Here is a 22,668-nt window from a genome sequence, read left to right as displayed (position 1 = left end):
ATTCATGGTAATCTTTTGTTTAACTTTTACATAATAATGTAAAATATGAAGAATATTCAATAATAAAAATATATGTGTACTAATTTAATATAAAAAATAAATAAATATAACATTTTTATTCACAATTGTTTGTGAGATAAAATTCTTATACATGATAATTTTTTTACATAACAGTGTAAAGAGTTTGTATTATTAATAAATATATATTATATTTGAAATTGATATGAAGATTTTAAATTTAAGAAACTAATAGTGCAATTTAAGAATTAAGATAATAATTTGATATAAATTAAGTGATATAGTTTGAAATATATATTTTTTATGATACATCAGTTTAAAACAAATAAAATTGATAAAATAGTAAAATAATTGGAGAGATAAGTTTTTATATGGTAATGCAAACAGTTTGTATTATAATAAATATATATTATTTTTTAAATAATATTATTTTAATAAATAAAAGTAAAATATATTTTTCTAAATTTAATTTTACTAAACAAACAAATAACTAAAAATATGAAAGCATAAAATTAAAAATAAAAAAATAGTATATAACAAAATTAATACTTTAAAGATAAATTATTATTTAATAATTTATTAAATGATCATAAAATAGTAAAATAATTAAAATAACTTTTATGTCTATGTGACAACAAATTAAATATATTTGAATAATAAAATAAATTTTTTAGCATCTCTTTTCTTATTTATTATAACAGAAATATAATATATGAAATGATATTTAATGTCTTTTGCTATATCTTTCAATTGATATACGAATAAATTTGTGAGAAGGAGTAGATTTGTTTAAGATTTTTTATTATAATTGTTTAATTACAAACTTGTTTAATATGTATTATAATTTTTTTTGGATATTTGTCAATAAAATAAATATAGATAATAAAGTAAATTTTTTTATGTATGAGCAAACTTCATGTATAATGTCCTATTTTTTTTAGACTCGTTTTATGGATAAACTTTTCTGAGGAGTATTCCTAGATTTATTTAATCAATATGTAAAATAATTTGTCTCATATGATTTTGTTATATTTATTTAATGATTTCATGAAAAATTTTATGTAATGTGTATTATTAAATTTGTTTAATCATCGTATTAACAAACTGGTTTAATATATTTTGTTATATTCATGTAATTAATGTAGAAACAAACTTATTTATTATGTATTGTTAGATTATTTAATGATAATTATATTCATTTAATAAACGTATAGAAATAATCGTATAATATATATTACTAAAATTGGTCTAATATATATATTACTAAACTTATCTATTTTTTTATATTTATTTAATATTTGTTACAGGACTTTCTAATCCATATACATTTAAAATATATTTGTAAATTTATCTAACAAAGAAATTAGTAATATTATAATAGATTTGTTGGAGTACTGTGACTTTATTTAAAATATGTTTTCTGACATCGAGCGTGTGAATTCCAATTGTAATGGTGCGGTTCTTACAACTCCGAAAACGAATCAGTATTCCACGTTTGGGAAGGTTTAAAGCCCTAATCTGGCCGTTAGTTACCAACCATTTCACTGTACTCTGAAAACAGTCTCCAAGAAGAAACGAATCAGGTACGCACAAATCCAATCCTCATCTCATCAATTCCCAAACCTCCGTTCTCTTCACTCTTCGCTCTCCCACTCCCATTCTATTATTCTCCTTTCAATTTTGCCTTCACTTTTTCTACTATGATTGCAACGCATCTCAATTTTGTTTCACCGCCACTGTTTCTCCTAGTGAGCATTTTATTTTGTCCATTTTAGTTACGATTAGTTGATTACGCGTTATTTACTAAGATTATTGAGCTTTGCGAAGTTGTTAATTGTTTCACATTAAGAATGTGAACGTCTCCTTGTTTTTTTCTTTCTTGCTGTTAAATTCACTAATGTGCCTGTCAGGGGTAATTAGTCCTAGTTTACTATTTGAATATTGAATTGTTCTTGAGTTTGTGGTTGTTTGGTTTTTCTTTTTGCTGTTTTTGTTTTAATACATTTTTTATGTTTGCTATTTCTGTTTTCTTTGGGGTTCAGGTTGATAAAATACGCATGTAGGGCAGCGCAATGTGTTGAGTGTGCAGCAGTAACGTTTCTATCAATGGCAGAATGTGTGGCTTCCGCATTCTGTGTTAAGCTGAATGCTCAGAGAAGGCTAGTTACTGGGAGAGGCTTCTCTGGTCAGATTACAAATCTCAAAACTGTTCAAAGGTTTCATTCCTCTTAATCATATATTTTTTCTTTTTGGAGTTTTCCTACTTTTTTTTTTCTCTTTACATGTGTGATTAGGTTTGAATCTTCTATTTCCTCCCTCCAGCACTTGAAGGGGCACATTAGTGAGAATGAGCTTGTCCTAATTCTCGTCTAGCACTGTTTTCTGATATTTAACAGTGAACTCCTAAAGTTCGAATTCGCCTTCATGGTGTGGATAGAAAATTATACTGCCTTTCGTTTAAACCTGAATTTCATCTTTTTGCATGCTTTTTTTGCCTTAAGTAGATTCTAAATACATTCCACATTGATGGGTCTGCTAATTCACCCTGTTTTTAGTTATATGTAATGTTGATTGGTTAGAAGTATGCGTATCAGTTTCCCATTTATGCGATAAACAGTGATCCTTGATGCTTTTAATGCCAGCTATTATGAATTTGGCAGTCTCATCTTTTAATATTTCTCGTGTTCCAGAAGTGTATTTGGGGCCAGAGATTTGAAATTCACTACTCGTACTCAGGAACTTCCAATAAAATGCATTGGTTTAGGGCCTTTGGTTGACTTTGGTGGTGCAACAACCTCTCATTTGGTTCCAGTTGTTGACCAGATGCTTTTGATGGGCAGTATATTTCTTACTTACATGGCTGGAGTAATTCCTGTTGAGAAATCCCATGCTAGTTATCAAAAGACTAATTCTGATAAAAATGTTTTTCCTCAAAGCTCAGACATTTCTGGTAGGTAAGGGTAAGCACACCAAGACGTCAAGGTTGAATTGTTTTTATCAGTTTAAATTGATGAATATTTTGTTTGGTGTGCTGAGAAATAACTATAGTTTATTACACGTAAGCTTTGGTGTCTTTTGCAGTTCAGCAAAGCAAAATTATGGACTTGAGTCAAAGTATGTATTACACGTAGTTAGAGAAAAAATTTTGAATTCTCTAAATGCCTTGGAGGACAAGGCTTATTCTGGAGACATCATCCTTCAATCGGCCAAGAAACCCTTGAGTTTAAGTGCTGTTGCCAGGGGTCCAAAGTTAAGGTTGCTTTGGGCAGCTTTTCAGCTAGTTGAAGAAGAGGCAGGAATTGTCTTTATTTTCTTCAATATTGTCATATGCATATATTATGTTATTTTGGTATAATATAGAATTTTGAAAAATTGGATCTGTTCTAATAAACGTTTGAAATGCGTTTTCTAAATATGTCTTGGCTAGGTTGCCTTTATTGAGCTAGTGTTCAAAAGTCTGAATAAGATTAATATATTGGGAAATATCTTTCTTTTATACGTATTTATTTGAATGAAATCTTATTGAATGTTATACAACTACCAATATCCAAATAACTCCTTTAGTACATCATTTGCTTCATTCTAATTGATAGATGAATTCTTAATTTTTAACTTACCTGCAAAACTTAACTATTATGTTATCACGAAATTAAAAAAAAAATACTCCCAAAGTTTGATTCTCTATACAGTATATTGCTGATTTTCCCCTTGTAATATTTTACTGAACAAAATTAAAATGCATGCCTAAATGATTAAGTAGGTGTATGCTATTTTTTTCTATTATATTATTGCTATTATCAATTGTTTCAAATTGTTTTCCAGGTCAACAATATCTTAAGCATTTCCAGAACTGTTGGTATGGATGGTCTGTTTGGAAGGTTTTCAGAAATAATTCAGAGATCCTGTCACCCTATCTGTGCTGCGTGGCTGGAAAAGGAATTTTTCCTTCTAAAGGGAAATGCTGACAAGGTATTTATTGAAAGTATAATATCACTCAATACTCAACTTTTGTCCTTATTGCTAGTGCATTTGAATGAAGTGTCTGGGTTGCATGGATATGAGTACAACTAAATCTCTCAAACTAGAATAAGAGTGTGAATGGGAGGATATATTATAAGAAATATAGAAATATAAACCACAACTGATAAGTAATTAAATTGTAAGATAAACACTATTTCAACAATGTTCTAATTTCAGGTTTTGAATAAGTCCATAAAATATATCACATAGCCAATTAGGCTCTTTCAGAGTCATGAGTTTACTTTAGACGGAGAAAAGTGTGTAATTATAATCATTGATTAGAAAATTATCAATTGAGATTGTGGTATTATGTATGCGCATGTATATAGCAATTCTCAATATAAAATATTGCGTTGATTTTGCAATTCCCTCTAAAGGATGCTTAGAAGAGCTGAATTCAATGTTATAAAGGATATCTGAAGGGGCACAAGATTTGAAGGGATGATGGAACAATTTGTTTCATTTAGGGAGTGTTTAACCCAACCTTTTTCAGGCTTTTATTTTCTTTGAAAGGAGAAGGTAGGTCAATTACAGAAAACATTGGGTTTCAATGGACATAAATACAAAAGAAAGAAGTGGAGAAATTTCTCTTGTTTGGATGAGTGGAAGAGAGTGCAAACAAATAAATAAATTATATGATATTTTATACTAATTAAAAAAATAAATTTAACCAAAAAACGTCAAACTTTAAGTTTATTATTTTTTCCCTAACACATTATTTATTATTAAATTTTTTTATCCAATATAATTTATTAAGTTTTTAAATAATAAAACAGAAAACAGTGAAAACTAGGGGCTCTTCTCCTCATTTTCTCTCCAAGTTGGGGAGGATTCTCAGACAAAAGCCTCTCTCCTCCATAATTTCTTCTTTCAAAAAGATAATGAAACTCTAGTTTGACATTATTGTTAGGAACTTGCGTCAATGATACTTGAAAAGGTGAAAGGGGATAGCACTGTTGTTGAGAGCATTGCAAGGTCTGGCAAGAAAGATCTGTATTCGGAATTACTTTGGTATCTTACTTTTGGTTCTCTCAGGTAAAATCAACCTTATTATCTATTTTTTTGTTCATTTTTGATCTATTTGGTTTGCATTCTGATTTCCAAGTCCAGGATCTACAAATCAGGAAATCTGTTTTAGATCAACTATCAGTGTCCACACTGGCATATTTTTGTGTCCATGGCTATGCAGTTTTTTCTATTAATGCACTGTAACTTTAAAATTATATTGTTATAGAGCAAACCTTCAAGTTGGTCCTTCTAAGTTATGTTTGCGTCAGCTCATAAGTCTTTCAAAGATTTATAATCCAAGCTAGTCCCTCAAATTTAAAACAACCATATTTGTCTTTAAGTGAACTAAAATGGTGACACTAAAGGACACTTATGATGACTATTTTGTAACTTTGAGGAACGAATAGTTAGAATAAGAATCTTTGGCGGACTACTCTGCTGGTGTGTAACTTTGGAGGATGAATTTGAATGTTTATTCCCTTTCTTAAACGTAATCTCCTGATTTGAGCGACTCACTGGTCATCCATCTATTATCAGGGAGGACTGCTATTATGATTCGTGTATATTTGCTGTGCATGGGATTTCTATTTTAGAAGATTTAATTGTAGCTCTAGCAGATGGGGTTGCAAGCATATATCTGGAGTTCAATTCAGTTGATAGTGATGTGTCAAGTAAAACCAATAGCTTGGATATGTCATTATGTGCTTTATCCACCAGAGAACTCCAAAAGCTACGTAACGAGGTACTTAATGTTGCTTTCAAATTTGAAGCCTGTAGATTTTTGTTTTTGTTTTTTGCCCATGTTGGTCATTGGCTGCCCGTAGGGAGTTGTAGCAACTGAATGTGTATACTTTTCTATGAGAAGTTTCTATGGTTCCTCAGCTTCTATGTCAAAAGCAATTATTCACTTGAAATAAAGTTCTCCATTTTTGTTGATCCGTTTTTGAAGCTGTGGCCAAATTCTTTTCATGAAATCAACTAAACTGGAATTGTTCCTGTTCTATTTTTATATTCCCATAACTTATGTTTCCCTGATATTGAGTACTATGGGGAGAGAACAGGTAATATGGACAGTTTATATTTGCTAGTCATGGTTAACTTCTGTTAGGCCTTGGAGGGTTTATGAGAGGAGAAGGGTGAGGAATAAGACCTAACTGTTATCTAACAGAATAACAGTTAAGAGGGCGGGAACAGGGTCTATATAAGGACCCTGTATTTGTTTCTGAAAGTTAGTTAGTGACTTGTTTGTAGTTGACCGGTCTAAGGACCAGGTGAAGGAGGTTAAGCTCCTGTGAACATTGTATTCTTGATTTGTTGGTGTGAATGCAATTCCATTCTTTCTCATTCTATTTTGCTCCGTGTTGGTGTAAGTAAGTGAGAGTTAGAGAGCTCGTTAGGGATTTCATCTTGAATACCTAACAAAGTGGTCCGACCTGCCGGATCAGATCGGAGGAAAGCGCGAGTGATGGAGGGAAGAATGGTCAAGGTTGAGGGGAAGATGGAGCACCTGGAGTTGGCGGTCGACGGTTTGAAGGCAGAGACGGCAGCGAATCGCCAAGAATCGATCGCGATGCGCAAAGACATTCAAGAATTGTTACGGTTGATGGGGAAACGTAACAGCCAAGGGGAATCAGGCTCGGATGAAAGTCAGGATTCAGTGAACCATAATGGAGGGAACCGGCGCGAGAACGAAGGAGGGGGAAGAGAGGGAGAGCGATCAGACAACGGCTTTAATTGGAGACGACGGGTGGAGTTACCCATATTCGAAGGACCTGATCCTCTGTATTGGATTAACAGAGCGGAGAAGTTCTTTGAGATTCAGAAGGTAGCGGAAGCGGAGAAAGTCGAATTGGCTCATATCAGCATGGAGGGAAGCGCGGCTTACTGGTTCAAGTTCTGGAAAGACAAGGCAACGGATCGAACCTGGGAGGGGTTGAAGGAAGCATTGCTGATCCGATTCGAGAGTCGCCACCGTGGGGGAATTTACGAAAGAATAGCGGCGATTAGGCAGACCACTACCGTGGAGGAGTACGTGAAAGAATTCGAAGCATTGGCGGGGCAGACAAAGGAATTTTCCGATAACCAATTGTTAGGTTATTTCATTGCGGGGTTACGTGAGGAGCTGCGGTGTCAGATGAGACCACATGATCCCCGCGATTTGATGACGGCGATGAAGATTGCGCGGGACGTAGAGGAAGCTCTTCGCGGCCTAGGGTTGATGGGATGGACGGCAGCGAAGACTACCCCCGCGTGGGGACGATCGTCAGGAGGAGGAGCGGTGGTGACGAGGACGGAGCAACCAAGGGGTAGCATGGTTCGAGCGACACCGATAGAGAGTGTGGGATCGGTGAAGCGCGACACGGCGCCAGGGAGTGAACCCGTGAGGAGCGGAGGTTACGGCGGCGGGGACAGTCGGAATCGGAGCTCAAGAAATTTGCCGTATCCTGAGTACTTGAAGCGCCGGGAGGAGGGTAGATGTTTTCGCTGTGGGGGGCCCTTTAGTCCCGGGCACCAATGTCCTGAGAAGAACTTGAGGGTGGTGCTGTTGGCCGAGGACGAAGAAGGAGATGAAGGAGAGACAGGGGCGGAGACAGAACCGCCATGCATGGAGTTGTCGGCTTTCTCAGCCGGAGGGCTGACTCAACCAAAAACCTTGAAGCTGCAGGGGAGAGTGGGAGAGAGAAAGGTGCTGATACTAGTGGACAGTGGCGCGAGCCACAACTTCGTTAGTCAAGAATTGGTAAGGGAGCTGAAACTCGAGCAGGAAGACACATCCCCATATCACGTCAGTTTGGGGGATGGTCAACGAAAGAAGACGCGGGGGTGTTGTCCGAGAGTGGTGGTTTGCATGGGGGACGTCGAGATCATGGAGAGATTTTATTTGTTCGAACTGGGGGGCGTAGACATGATTCTCGGAGTGGAGTGGTTGGCTAAGTTGGGTGAGATCACGGTAGACTGGGGAAAATCCACCATGTCGTTCTGGCAAGGGGAGCAGAAACGCACCATAACCGGAGACCCGAGGTTGGAGAGGAGGGTGATAGAACCCGAACAACTGCTGAAACTTAGCGAGGTAGAGTCGTGTGCGTTGGTTTGGAGTCTGGAGGGCAAAGAGGCAAGTTGGGAGACTGAGGAAGAAAGTGAGTTGACGAGAGAACAAAAGGAGGATATGAAGAAACTTTTGGAACAGTATGCGGGGGTATTCCAGGAATTTCCAGGACTGCCACCTAATAAAATGGCGAAACATCAGATTGTTTTAAAAGAAGGGGCCGATCCTGTAAATGTGCACCCTTATCGTTACCCACATGTCATGAAATCGGAGATCGAGCGACAGGTGGCGGAGATGTTACATGCAGGGGTTATCCAACCCAGTATAAGTCCATTCTCCAGTCCGGTGATCCTCGTTAAGAAGAAGGACGGAAGTTGGAGATTTTGCATCGACTACCGGGCTCTCAACAGGGTGACTGTTCCAAACAAGTTTCCCATCCCGGTGATTGAAGAGCTTCTGGATGAACTAGGGGGAGCGACGTATTTTTCGAAAATGGACCTCAAATCCGGGTACCATCAAATAAGGATGGAAGAAGAGGATGTTCCGAAAACAGCGTTCAGAACGCACTTGGGCCACTACGAATTCCTGGTGATGCCCTTCGGCCTCACAAATGCTCCGGCCACCTTCCAAAGTGCCATGAACGAGCTGTTCCGACCCTACCTGCGGAAGTTCGTTCTCGTCTTTTTTGACGATATACTCGTGTACAGTCCGACTTGGACTGAGCATATGCAGCAGGTGAATCTCGTGATGGGGCGACTACAGGAACAGCAATGGGTTGTCAACCGAAAGAAGAGTGAGTTTGGAAGAACATCGATAAGATATTTGGGCCATGTAATAACAGGGGGAGGTGTCGAAATGGACAAGGAGAAAGTGGAGGCGGTTCTAGCCTGGGAAGAACCGAGAACGATAAAAGCGCTGAGGGGATTTTTGGGACTCACCGGGTATTACCGGAGATTCGTCCGAGATTACGGCAAGATAGCGCGACCATTAACGGAGATGCTAAAAAGGGGGAGCTTTGTCTGGACTGAAGCTGCTAGAGGAGCAATGGGTCGATTAAAGGAGGCGGTGACGACGGCCCCAGTGCTTGCGCTACCAGATTTCACACGACAGTTTCAAGTGGAGTGTGACGCCTCGGGGGTGGGTATCGGGGCTGTATTGACACAGAGAAAAAGACCCATAGCTTACTTTAGTAAGGCGTTGTCGGAGGGGACGTTGGGGAAGTCGATCTACGAGAAGGAGCTCATGGCGGTGGCGTTGGCGGTTCAGCACTGGCGGCCCTATCTGATGGGTCAGAAATTCGTAGTGCACACTGATCAGAAAAGCTTGCGGTTTTTGCTGGAACAGAGAATAACCACCCCAGCTCAACAACACTGGATAGCCAAGCTACTGGGCTACGATTTCGAAATCGTTTACAAGACGGGGCAAACTAATAAGGTGGCTGACGCTTTATCGAGAAAGGAAAGAGATGAATCGGAGGAGGAAACCGAGGAGGGTATTCCAGGAAGGGAGAAGGAGCTGAATATGGTAGTAAGACCATACTGGAAAGACTTCCAGGAAGTGGTAAAGGAAGTTGATGAGGACGAAGAGCTTAGAAAAATTATAACCGCCCTAAACCAAGATCCTGACAAACATCCAGCATTCACGATGGAGAATGGGAGGTTGCATTACAAGGGGAGACTGGTTCTCTCAGCCAAGTCAAGTTGGATTCCGAAGCTGCTGGTTGAGCATCATACTACACCGACGGGAGGTCATTCGGGAGTATACCGCACCTACCGCCGGATCGCACAGTCCTTGTACTGGATCGGAATGAAGAAGGCTGTAACAGAATTTGTAACTCAGTGCCTGGTATGTCAGCAACACAAATATTTAGCAGCCTCTCCCCAAGGATTGTTGCAACCCCTACCAATACCCCAGGCTGTGTGGGAAGATATCAGCATGGATTTCATAGTAAGGTTGCCGAAATCCAAGGGGTACGACGCGATACTTGTAGTTGTGGATCGTCTGAGCAAGTACGCACATTTCATTCCTCTCAAACATCCTTATACCGCAAAGACAGTGGCTGAAGCGTTTGTAAAGGAGATTGTGAAGTTGCACGGGATACCCAAAACTATAGTCAGTGACCGAGACCCACTCTTTCTCAGTTTGTTTTGGAGGGAATTATTCAAGTTACAGGGTACTCAGCTTCAGATGAGCACCTCCTACCATCCAGAGACTGATGGACAAACGGAAGTGCTCAACAGAATTTTAGAAGGGTATCTCAGATGTTTTTGCTCTGAACAGCCTAAAAGCTGGAACATGATTCTCCCTTGGGCCGAATACTGGTATAATACCAGCTATCAGGGAGCAGCGAAGAGTACCCCTTTTGAAGTTGTCTATGGAAGATCACCCCCTACTTTGACCAGGTTTGTACCGGGAGAAACGATGGTAGAAGCTGTAGCCCAGGAATTGCAGACGCGTGATGAGGCACTGCAGCAACTTCGTTTCCATTTGGCAAGGGCTCAGGATGCGATGGTCAAACAAGCTAACCGAGGGAGGAAGCCAGTTACGATTAAGGTGGATGACTGGGTATTTCTCAAAATCAGACCGCACCGACAAGTTACGATGCCTGTGAGGTTGCACCCGAAATTAGCAGCTAGGTATTATGGACCGTTTAAGGTGATTCAGCAGATAGGGGAAGTAGCATTCAAGTTGCAGTTACCTGAGAACGCAAGGATTCATCCAGTTTTCCATGCGTCCCAGTTGAAGTTAGCTATTGGAACGAAGCAGGTAGAGAAGGAGCTGCCAAAAGATCTGCAGGAAAGTGGCCCAACCTGTTTGCCTAGCAGAGTGTTAGATAGAAGGGTCCAGCAGCAAGGAGGGGACCAAAGAGAGCAATTACTCATTGAATGGCAAAACAGTGGGGAGGAAAGCGCCACTTGGGAAGATCGGGTGATGATGCAAGAACAGTTCCCAGAATTCAACCTTGGGGACAAGGTTGATTTTCAAGGGGGGAGTAATGTTAGGCCTTGGAGGGTTTATGAGAGGAGAAGGGTGAGGAATAAGACCTAACTGTTATCTAACAGAATAACAGTTAAGAGGGCGGGAACAGGGTCTATATAAGGACCCTGTATTTGTTTCTGAAAGTTAGTTAGTGACTTGTTTGTAGTTGACCGGTCTAAGGACCAGGTGAAGGAGGTTAAGCTCCTGTGAACATTGTATTCTTGATTTGTTGGTGTGAATGCAATTCCATTCTTTCTCATTCTATTTTGCTCCGTGTTGGTGTAAGTAAGTGAGAGTTAGAGAGCTCGTTAGGGATTTCATCTTGAATACCTAACAACTTCACACGAAAAATAAATTTATTCTTATCCTACCAACCAAAATGTACATCTTTAAATTACGAATTTTGTAGCCTGAAATTTATTACATGCTATACGTGTGTGTGTGATTAGATAAGTAGATGATGATGGTTTATTCAAATAATTCCTTATAGGCACAAAATATGTATTTTTTTGCATTACTTTTAAGAATTAATATCTGATCAAATGATGTTAACTGGCATTTGGTGCTTCATTTATTACCGAACTATTTTTTGGCACCCGAATAAAGTGAAGAGTCAAATGTATTGTGAGATTTACCCATTTCTGGCATACATTTATTATTTATTTAAATTTTGTATGAAATTTCACCAAGACTTTCGGTGATATTCTTGTTATCAGGTGGCTTTGAATCAGTGGTTGTGCCACAACATGGACACAGTAGTGTCAATGTATGAGGATCGTTTCGACCTGTGTATTCTTGAGAGCAAACCCATTGATCTAACGGACAGTATTCAGACCGAAGAGCAAAATTGGTGGAAGAAGCTTACCCAGCAAAATTCAAAAACAAAGTCTCCTGAATTACATTGCATTGAGATTAGCCATTTCTCAATGCCTGTAAAGCGGACCAAGGAATTAAGAGGCCTAACAGGATGGTATGTTTTCTCTTCACCTGCTATATCCATGCTTAATTAAATCTTGTTACTGCATTTCTCGTTCTGTTTATTTAGAAACTTATAGAAAAGTAGGTTGAGTTCAAGAGAGGTGAATTGAACTTTTAAAAACTTTAACTCTTCCAAAAACAAATCTAAATTCAGATTTTTTTTTTGAATCAATTAACTCAAGAAGAAAGTCTTAATGAGTATCTTTGGGATGAATTATCAATTTCTTTATATCTATAAGATCTACAAACAATAAAATTCAAATATTCAAATATGAAAGAGTTGGAGATCAAGAAGAAAAACGCAGAAATTTGTACTGGTTCACCTCCCCAAAGAAGACTACATCCAGTTGTATAATCAATCTAATTGAGTCAATCCACCAACTTCAAGTTTCTATAGACACTTTACATGAAAAAACAAGAACACTTTACTCGAAAAAACAAGAACAACACTTTACACTTGATCTTGAACCTTACAAGATCCTACCACATTTGTGAAACCCTTCCACCAGCAAATCTTGATAACCCTAATCAAGAGAATAGCCTACAGTCAAAGAATTTTTTTTTGAAACAAAGTCACCTTGACAATGAAGTTCAAGAAAAACTCCCTCTTAAAGCAATCCTAGATGATTCACAACAAGAATGAAATGCGGCACTTGAAACTATATCCTTAGAAAGATTTTTCAAAATGAGAACTTCAAGAAAGTTCTTCAGTATTAAAGTCTTCAATTCAGTCTGTAAAAACATTATTTTAAAAACTATTTGGAGTTTTCTATTTGAAGAAAAAAGATAGAAATCAATTTGGCCAACTGATATTTTCAACTAGTTGAAAAAATTTATTGAAACAATGCGAATAAAGTTTTAAAAAAGAATTTTTAATCAGTTAAACCGAGTTTTGATTGATTGAAATTACTTGAATTGACTTCTTTTGTGATTTTAATTGATTGATTCATATTTTAATTGGTTGAAACGTGGGACCTTGGTTTTTAACAGAAGTTTTAAAATTTTAACCAATTTAAAACTTGTTTTAATACATTGAAATTTTTAAGCTAGTTTTTTCTAACAAAGCTATGTACATTTCAACTTGTTAAAACAAATTTTAATCAATTACAGTTTCTTGACTTTCATTTAAACCAACTGAAATCATGGAAAACAATTCTTCAAAACAATTTTAGCTCATAAAATATCAATATATCACACCGTCCCTCAAACAAACCCTAAACCTAAGAATTACAACTCAACAAGATTCAAACAATAAAATCATCAAATCTTCATCAAGGTTTAAGCAAACTCCATCAAGTCTTCATCTCCAAATGAGACATCAAATCATATCTTTAGATCTATCAGACCTGCTTGTCCAATTTTCTCAATTGAGTTCCACATTTTTTCTTTTTGTTCACAATGTAGTCCTTATTGCCAACTGTTATTTAAATTAGATTGTTTGGCACATGCTTTGCTAAATATATTACGTTGGGTTTAACATGGCGAATAAGGTCCCTACTGGCTACTGTTGGGTCCAAATTAGACTTCTAAATTCTTAGCAAATGACATATTTTAGCTTCTGTCTGCTGGAACACAAGTATTGGTTGATGGTTTATTTGTTCCAAGGTAGTTGAACTAGTAGTAGTTAAATTAATATTTTTTATTTTAAATAATATTTTAAGTAATAAAATAATATATAATTATAAGAAATCTAGACATTATCTAAATTACTAAAACTATCTAAATTATGTTTTGTGGGATGAAAAATTAATAATTTGTAAAGTAATTTATACAAATGCATAATTTTTAAATGTGCTTTATTTAGGTTAAAATTATTTTACATTGAATTAACAAAATTAAATTATGAGCTTTAAGTGCTGGTTCAATCTTGTTTTCTGCACTGGTTTTGGACTGGTTTTAAGTGATTTGCATTGGTCTTGGGAAGAGTGTTTTTTGTTTTTTTTTTCTGGGACCAGATCAACTCCGGGTTAGATCATTCGAATTGGCTGGTCCAGTTTTGAAACAACGGTTGGAAGTGCAACCCGTATTTGTAAGATTAAAATTGAGATGAATGTTGTCAAACTCTTGGATCGTAAGGGGATGGGAAAGGGAATGAAAACTAGTAAAAAATTATATTCATAAATAGGTGCATCATTTAAAATAATATAAATGATATAAACAGCTCATACATAATAAAATGGGTTTATAACAATTAAAATAGGTTCATAAGTTTGGAGAAGCATAAAACATCTAATAAATTGTTCAATGTTTAATAAAAAACTATCCAAGGAAATCTTTGATATCAAAATCTTTCATATCGAAAGCAGGATAATCATCTTTGTCCTCCACATGATCTTCATTTTCATCAATATCCTCTCCTCTAGGACCTTCATCATTATCAACAATTAGAGGAACCTCCAAATCATCCATAGGTGCAACAACACCACCTCTACTAGCATATTCATTCTCTCTAACTTGAACTAAGATGTCTTCATATGAAGCATCTAAACTTGAACTTGCTTCAATTTCCTCCACTGTTCATTCATTGTTAGAAGCAAGATCATCCATGTTGTAGTCCTTTGTCTTTCTAATATCCTTCTTCTTCGTCAATCTTGAATTAGCCATTATAAACACCACATCATTCATGGTCTTTTGTTGTAGACAATTTCTTTTCTTGGTGTGGACCTAAATAATTACAAAATTAATTAACACCTTATACTAGCCTCTAAAAAATAATTATAAAATAAATTTCATAAATAGGAATTCTTACCCTTTCAAAAGCACTCCGGTTAGATGCCTTAGTGCTTGTTTCGTAAGATGCTTTTCATTCAATGATATTATTTTCACAAGGATAATACTTTGTCAAATACTCATTTTGTTTATCGTTGTTTGTCAAATTTCAAAACATGAAGGTGTTAGACGGTCCGGTCTTATAGAAGATCTTTTCTTAACAACAATGGCCTATGCATTTGGTTGTCTCATCTATGATCAATGATTTCCCAAAGAGGAGTATAGCTATGCAAGATAAAAATAAATAAATTAGTCTCCAAAAATAAAGTCTATTATTAGAAAATGAAATATTAGTGGAAGGGAATTGGTTATTATTACCTTTGGCTAACTCCAATCTTGTGGCCTAGCTTACCACAGGTCACACTTTTGACGTCCTTTTCCAGGATTGCTAGAGAATTGCAATAATCACGTTGAGATGCTAATGCAGAGGAATCATTAGCAGAAGCAGGTATATCATTGATGAGGTACTTGCTAGAGAATTGCAATAATCACGTTGAGATGCTAATGCAGAGGAATCATTAGCAGAAGCAGGTATATCATTGATGAGGTACATGCAATAGTGGAACAAGTAGAAACCAAAGTTGGTACATTAGGTGAATCAAAAAGCTGATCACAAACATGGGGATATTTGTCAGTGTAATGCTAATATCATAAAGAACTTTGACTTTTTTGAGAAAGAGTAGGGGCAGGTGGCAATAACTCATTAAATTCATGAAAAAGAGGATGAATCTTACCCATATAATCAGCCATAGAGTCTTGATGCTGAGGAGCAACAACATTGAAAAGATGATGACAAACACCATAAAAACGTTGAGTATCATTGGTATATAATAATTTGGCCTGTTCCTAAACTTCAGAACATGTGTCATAGGAATGAAAAATTTGTTTTAAAGAAGAGTGAAGGTTACCCTTGAGAATGATGCATAACTGAGCATTAATTTTCATCTAACAGATAACCTTAGCAAAAGAAATATAAGTCACTTTTTGAGTAATATGATTAACATATCCCTAACTCTTAAGCCAAAGGTTACCAAAGGTTACCAAAGGTTAATGTTTGATACCCAAGTTGCATGATTAGTACCATTTAACTTATTAATAGACAAGTGGACATTAACATAATTAGTATATATGGATGTGTCAGACACATTGGTGGCAGAAGAGAGATCAAAAGAGACAGCCGTGGAATAAGCCATAGATGAAAAGAGAGAAACCGTAAAAATCCACGTTTCTCCAATCAAGGCAACAAGACTAGATTCGAAAAGAAGAGAAACATGCGATCTCAACGCTTGTGGTCGCTACAGGAGAGGAGCAGGGACATGCTGCATGATGAAAACCGGTGTAGGTGCGTGACTTTGGCGCGTGAGAGCTTCAATGAAGGCGTCGTTGACAACATGATGGTCATCTGGTCGAGATGATCAAAATCGTGTGATTGTCGGTTTGAATTAGAACTCTAGCGATGTTGATAGCAAATGACTGACAGTGGTGGTGGTTGCAGTTGGTAGAGACAACAAAATTTTTTCGAAAAAGAGTTAGACTCTACATATCATGTTAAACATAATGAAAAATAGATTTGAAATTAATCACCCTTGTGTAAAAAAAAATACACATAGAAATATTTATAATAAAAAAACATGGACTAAGCCCAAAATACAAATAAATAATATTACCAAAGTAAATAAAGATAAAATATTAAGACAAAATATCTAAATCATCTAATAGATCTAAGAGTTGGAACTAAGATGAAGGTAGGTAGAATCTAAGATGAGCTAACAGTGTTTGGATTATCTTAAATACAGCTTATAATAAAAAATTGTATAACATTGTTAAAACCGTTACTGAGTGCATTGACTATTTTCTGTTGTACTATTTCATTAATTGATATTTTAATATATATTTTTATTTGAAAATTTTAGACATTTTTTAGTTTTTATAACTTTCTAAAAAAAATTCAGGTTTTTTAACCATCCGGTACTATTTTTTTTTATATCACAAATTTTCGAAATATTTATGTTGTTTTCGGCCCGTGGACCATTCTATTAGCCTGTGATTCAAGTGTGTTGGATGAAATTCATTCAGAAAATGGTCCATTTGTTTAGCAGGTTAGCCCAGTCTAATTCATTTAAATGCAGACCAAAATGGATCGGACTAACCTATATACCTATATTCCTGTAATAGTGAAACAAGGCTCCTCTAATTTGAGCAATTCGGGTATAATACTTAAGTTTTGAGCCTGTTAAGATCATAATAGTTTAGATGAAGTAAAGGTACAACCCGCACCCTTTCTCACTTTAGAAACACTCATTTTTGAGGAACTTTGATTAAGTCCAATTGGTTCTAATTTATGTATTGCAGGCGATATTACTTCAGCCTTTTCTTGGAGTTGTCTGACATCACCATGCCCATAATTAGAGCAGTTATTGATAAAGTGAGTGATGCTATCTCATTCTTTTTAGTTAGCTTGATTGGGAGGTCTTTAGGACTCATTTATACAGGCATCAGGCAGTCTCTCAAATGGAAGTGAGGTAACTGGTACAGTTTTGTGTAGGCCAGTTCAATTTTTCATCATTGTTTTGCTTCATTCATCGTGCCATTTAGAACACAATCTAATGGAAAATATTTCATTATTTTCATTAATCTCCTTTTCTGTCGTCTTGTGTATAGTCGTTATCTGTTTATATGTATTTCCCCTTTTACATTTTTAATAGAATGCCAAAAAAGTTTATTTTCCTATTTAGTTTTTTTAATAAAAAAATAGATTTTCTTATCAATATATATAGTTCTATGCTAATACATAAAAGAGGATACTATTGTAGTGTAAACATTTTTCTTGCAATTTCACTTGTATTGTTGTAACTGTTTATATATATATATATATATATATATATATATATATATATATATATATATATATATATATATATATATATATATATATATATATATATATATATATATATATATATATATATGGTAACTGTTTTCTATTATATTAATTGCTGTATTAATTACGTAATAAAATTTAGACACATTTATATTTCCATTAGTTCAAATAATGAAAATGTGTTTTTTTTTTTAAATTTATAGTTAAAATATATATTTAATTTATATATTTCTGTTTATTTAATAATTGTACTTTTAAACAGAAACTTATGTGATCGCAGTATTTATTATTTATTTTAGTGGTTTGATAATCATGAAAGCTTATTTATTTTGAGATAATGCCAAATTCGCTGTTAAAGGTTCAAAGTTGTACGGAATATGAATATAGTAGAATAGGGAGGCTTTCTCTTCAATTTATTTTACAATATCTGAAATTCTTAATACTGATTCAGCTTACTCAACAATCAAATAACATTTCAAATATCAAATTTCTGTGTTTAAACGTTAATGAAATTAGTATAGGTTTTGAGATGAACGGAAAGATTCTTAATACTGGTAGATGATTTTTTGGAATCATTATTAAACTAGTTTGCTTTTTTTTGTCAACCATTATTAAACTATTATATATATATATATATATATATATATATATATATATATATATATAATGATAAAATATATAATCTAACATTAATAAAGTAATATATATTGATAGTTAAATAATATAATATTTCAAGTTCAAAAAGTAAATATCTGATTAAATTATTTTTTTTCCTGAACTATTTAAATTTTAAGTAGTTTTATATTTCAAAATTTTTGGTTAGATTCTTATACCAATAAATTATTTGTAAATAAGTATTCCGTTAGAATTTCCTAAGAGTCTTGTCAAAGGGATCTAATTAATTGTTTTTAAAATGGTTGATGAACCAATAGATTGATTTAGCATAAATATAATATAATGTTTATTAGTTCATAAAATGTTTTAAGGCTTAAACATTATGCTTTTAAAGTTGCTCAAGGTATTTTACTTTTGCAAATTGTCTCTCAATTTACAAAATGGCAAGAATTGTGTCTTGACTAGTTCAAACTAAACAAAATGATATTTTTGTTGACAATTACTTTTTCAGATGTTCCAATTAAATTTAAATTTTCAACACCAACCTATATGTCATATATATAGCATAATATCACGACCAAATAAACTTGTTAAACTAGGACATGCAATTCAATTTTGGCTGTTGCTTCCTACACCTTATCTGATTTCTCACTCCATCCCATAAAAAGCTTCCAAAAAATATTTTTCTGAAATAAGAGGAGGGATTGCTTTTCGGAATAAAATTTCCAAGTTTATTGTATTTCGGAAAATAAATTCCGAAAGTGATAGGTTGCATAGCGTTCAATATTTAGCACTACCAAGATCTTAAACGTAACATGATCACACTCTAATGGGCGATTGATTCACCGCACCAAGAGTCCTTTTGTCAGTCCTTTTTGGATGATATGTTTTTCACCCATGAATGCAGAAGACAAATATAGACAGATGAAAGAGAAAATGTAGAAAGAAGATGGAAAATGGTTGTTGATAGTTCATGAAGAAGATTATCTACTTTTCGTTCTTTAAGGGCAATTACCAGGGCTTCACCCTCCATAATTATTACACTGTGAATGATTAAGTCAAAACCTTCTAAAAATGACTATAATCATATTATAATTATAGATAATTGGACTACATCTCAAAAGTTTTTTTTTCCATTTTTAATAAGATTTTGATTGGAGGCATGATTAAGGGGTTGATGAAGCATCACTATCCAAAGTTTTGAAACAAAACAAATAGTTAAGAAAGGAAAAAATTATTATAGCGAAATCGACATCTCTTTAGGTCACATTATAACAAAACTTTTCACCACACTTTGTTATCAAACATAATTATAACATCTGATGTCGGAAATTATTGTAGTTTGTGTGGACCACAAGAAGTAACCACTTCACTATCTTTATTGCACGGTTGCGTGTAATCAAACTATAGTCATTTCATCTTCATCTTGTCTAGGTAATAAAATCAATTGTGCTCTACAAAAACCGACACCACAATTTTAATACTGGATCTTGCTTTTTCCCTTTCTAAAATTATAACATAAAACAGTTTTTCCGCATTTGCATAATTATAAAATATAGTATAAAAAAATATCAAAATGAAACCTCATCAACAACATCTACGAGGTTTCAAAAACATAATAAAATGAAAAAGTAGTTCTAAAATCATATCTTCATTCTCTTAATCCTCGGATTCAGATACTAAAATTTCATGAACTTAGACTTTTTTTTCTTAGTTTTTAATTAGTGCATAAAAGAGCTAAATTAGCTTTTATACTCATTTCAAAATTAGAAGAACTGTTGGAGCTTAACTTTTTGTCTGTTACTTTGTGTAGTGTGTGATGTCCACTACTACAGTTTCAAAAGGCAAATAGATTTACAAATTAATGGAGCAAATATTTATGGTCATTGTCACTTTTGTATTTTCCTTTTGTCCTTTTATTTGTGTAATTGCTAGTGAATTGGATGAAAATTTACCTTGGTGTAACCCACAAAAGTTTATAATAGAATAAAATATGTTCCCAATAACAATGTAAAAGTTTCATTTGACAAACTTTACATGTTTCACTATAAAAAGAAAAATTGCACATGTTGACTGAAAAGAATAACAGTGTGATAGAAACCCAAACACATTACTGACTTTATTTATTTTATTTATTATTATTTTTTGTTTATTAATTTTCTGGTCACTTTTACGAAGGTGATGGATGCGTTAGAATTGAATGTCCATCTACCTTTTCCCAATCTCAAAAAATCAATCATTTTGAACCAAAGGGATTGGAATAATAATGCGACATACTCAATTTATTTTATTCAAAAACTATAAAGTCATGTTTAAAAGTTATAAATAGATGAGATATATTTAACGGACATCCTCATGGTAATTTCTAATGGAGAGAATCTCTTATGAAAAAGTGATTTTTATACCTCGGGGTGTGTTTATCCACAGCAAGCTTTGATATTGTTTAGTTTGGCCATGGAAAGGGGAAAGAAGGAACAAAATTGTAATTTATCGGAACGCTAAAATGGGCAACTAAATTATCAGTTGCTAAACATTTCTCTCTTTAATTATTAAACTAAAAAAATTGTAATTTATTGGAATGCTGAAATGGGCAACTAAATTAGCAATTGGTTTCTTGATTGATCTTATATTCGAAATTGATTGTCATTTGAGTTTTTTATTTAATAGATTATTATTTTAGAATATTTTAAATTAAATATTCTTGTTGAAAAGTTAATTTGATGAATTGGATTATACATGTTAAGGTATATAATTATTAAATTGAGATTTAAATGGGTTTTTGATTAGTATGGTTAATTATTATAGTTTTTTCTTGTATTAGTTTGAGTTTGAGGTAAATGAAATCTATAAATTTGAATGGCTTACGAATGAAGGTTGAATTGAAATGAGTGAACTTCAAACCTAAAGTTCTTAATAATCTCTGGATGAATTTTATGTGGATCAGAAAAGTAGTTTCAAATCCCATATTTTGCAAAAATTTCTGAGAACGCTAATCCCTAAGCATCAAAATCTTCATACTTGAGGCTTGACACATCATAATGTCAATATCATCAAGCATTTGATGAGTCTAAAAGTTATCTGATGCATTTAGCATGCATTGACTAATTTTTAATTGACTTTATTTTTAAGGCCAACCTTTTTAAACGATATCACAAATCAATTAAAACATTTTGAAATATGAGTTAAGATATTTCATACTGATATACTTTTCTTGAGGTATGGTCTAACTATGTCTATTCTTATGACAATTTTAATGAATGATGAATGTTTCTGACTTACTTGATCATGAATAGTCATCCTTCCATGTGTGTTCTTTTCTCTTTTCTTCATGTGAAGGTTTGGATATATAAACCTTCTTGATGTTGTGTGTTGCAAAAAGTAGTCATTGTCTAAGAGTTATTACTGTTGTTCTTTTTAGGATTTAGTATGTCTCTAACAAATACAAATTTGGATTTTAGTACTCATATGTTTGAGTTCTTTATGATTAGTTTTAGTATAAAATATTCTTTCCTTGTAGTGACTAGACAAGGTACTACTAGAGGTTTCATTGTTTGATAGCCTTGGTTTTGACTCATTTTTATCTTTAAATCTAATGTTATCATGAGACTTATTTTAATTCTTAATGAGGAAATTTAATGAATTTTCATTTGTATTAAACCATGATAACAATTTCTTTAATGATTTATTCTTAGAGATCAAGTCATTCATATCTTTATTATCTTTAATTTCTTTATTGGTACTTTTTTCTTCCCTATATTGATTTTTTTCTATGTTTTTTACAAATTCCTCCCATAATTTTTTAGTAGAGACTTGTTGCCAATTTTGGTGACCTCTTCTTTTGATATGACACAATAAGATATGTTTGACTTTTGCGTTTTAATGAAATACATATATCTTTTTCATTCCATCACATGGTCGTTGTGGAAGGATTCTTCCATTTCAATCAATTCGTTAGAAATGCCATCTTTAATGATTTCAGGTAGGCTTTCAATATAAGCCATCATCTTTATGCTTCACAAGCCAACTTCGTCATTATTGAGGATAGATGGGCGATTTACATCAAATTTGTCTTCTTAATCTCATCAGCTTGGATGAAACCTCTTGTTTTTATTAAGAATTCCCTTAAAACCAGACTCTAATACCCCTTGTTGGTGTAGGGTGACTCTAGAAGGGAGGATGAGTAGAGCCGGTAAACATTTTAAACATTTTGGTGCAATAATCAAATAATCAAAATCAGAGTACAAGGAAGAGATTACAATCACAAATTTATACTGGTTCAACCCACACACTAAGGCTATGTGTAATCTCTTCAGGTTACAAGCATAAACTCTTCCGGTATAACCGTTTCATTCTC

General features: G+C 34.2%; 1 protein-coding gene across 4 annotated transcripts; it reads left to right on the top strand.

The window, feature by feature from the left end:
- Window positions 1–1,451: 1,451 nt before the first annotated feature.
- LOC124823108 (phosphoglycolate phosphatase) lies at window positions 1,452–17,546 on the top strand. Of its 4 annotated transcripts, XR_015779785.1 has the most exons (10): window positions 1,452–1,601; window positions 2,061–2,234; window positions 2,709–2,972; window positions 3,100–3,310; window positions 3,841–3,987; window positions 4,949–5,073; window positions 5,584–5,788; window positions 11,788–12,041; window positions 15,166–15,349; window positions 17,171–17,308. XR_015779785.1 is itself a non-coding variant. In XM_088091672.1 (9 exons), exons 2-9 carry the CDS (start codon window positions 2,125–2,127, stop codon window positions 17,337–17,339), a joined length of 1,485 nt encoding a protein of 494 aa, XP_087947798.1. In that variant the 5' UTR covers window positions 1,452–1,601; window positions 2,061–2,124; the 3' UTR covers window positions 17,340–17,546. The 4 variants fall into 4 exon arrangements, 3 of the variants coding, with proteins under 3 accessions (XP_087947798.1, XP_047151201.1, XP_087947799.1); XM_088091672.1 differs by lacking the exon at window positions 15,166–15,349 and having other exon boundaries at window positions 17,171–17,546; XM_047295245.2 differs by lacking the exon at window positions 17,171–17,308 and having other exon boundaries at window positions 15,176–15,333.
- Window positions 17,547–22,668: the final 5,122 nt, after the last annotated feature.

Source organism: Vigna umbellata, chromosome 5 (assembly GCF_029865625.1).
Source record: "Vigna umbellata cultivar VRB3 chromosome 5, Vumbellata_1.0, whole genome shotgun sequence".
Lineage (NCBI taxonomy): Eukaryota > Viridiplantae > Streptophyta > Magnoliopsida > Fabales > Fabaceae > Vigna > Vigna umbellata.
This window is presented reverse-complemented; position numbering and strand designations above follow the sequence as displayed.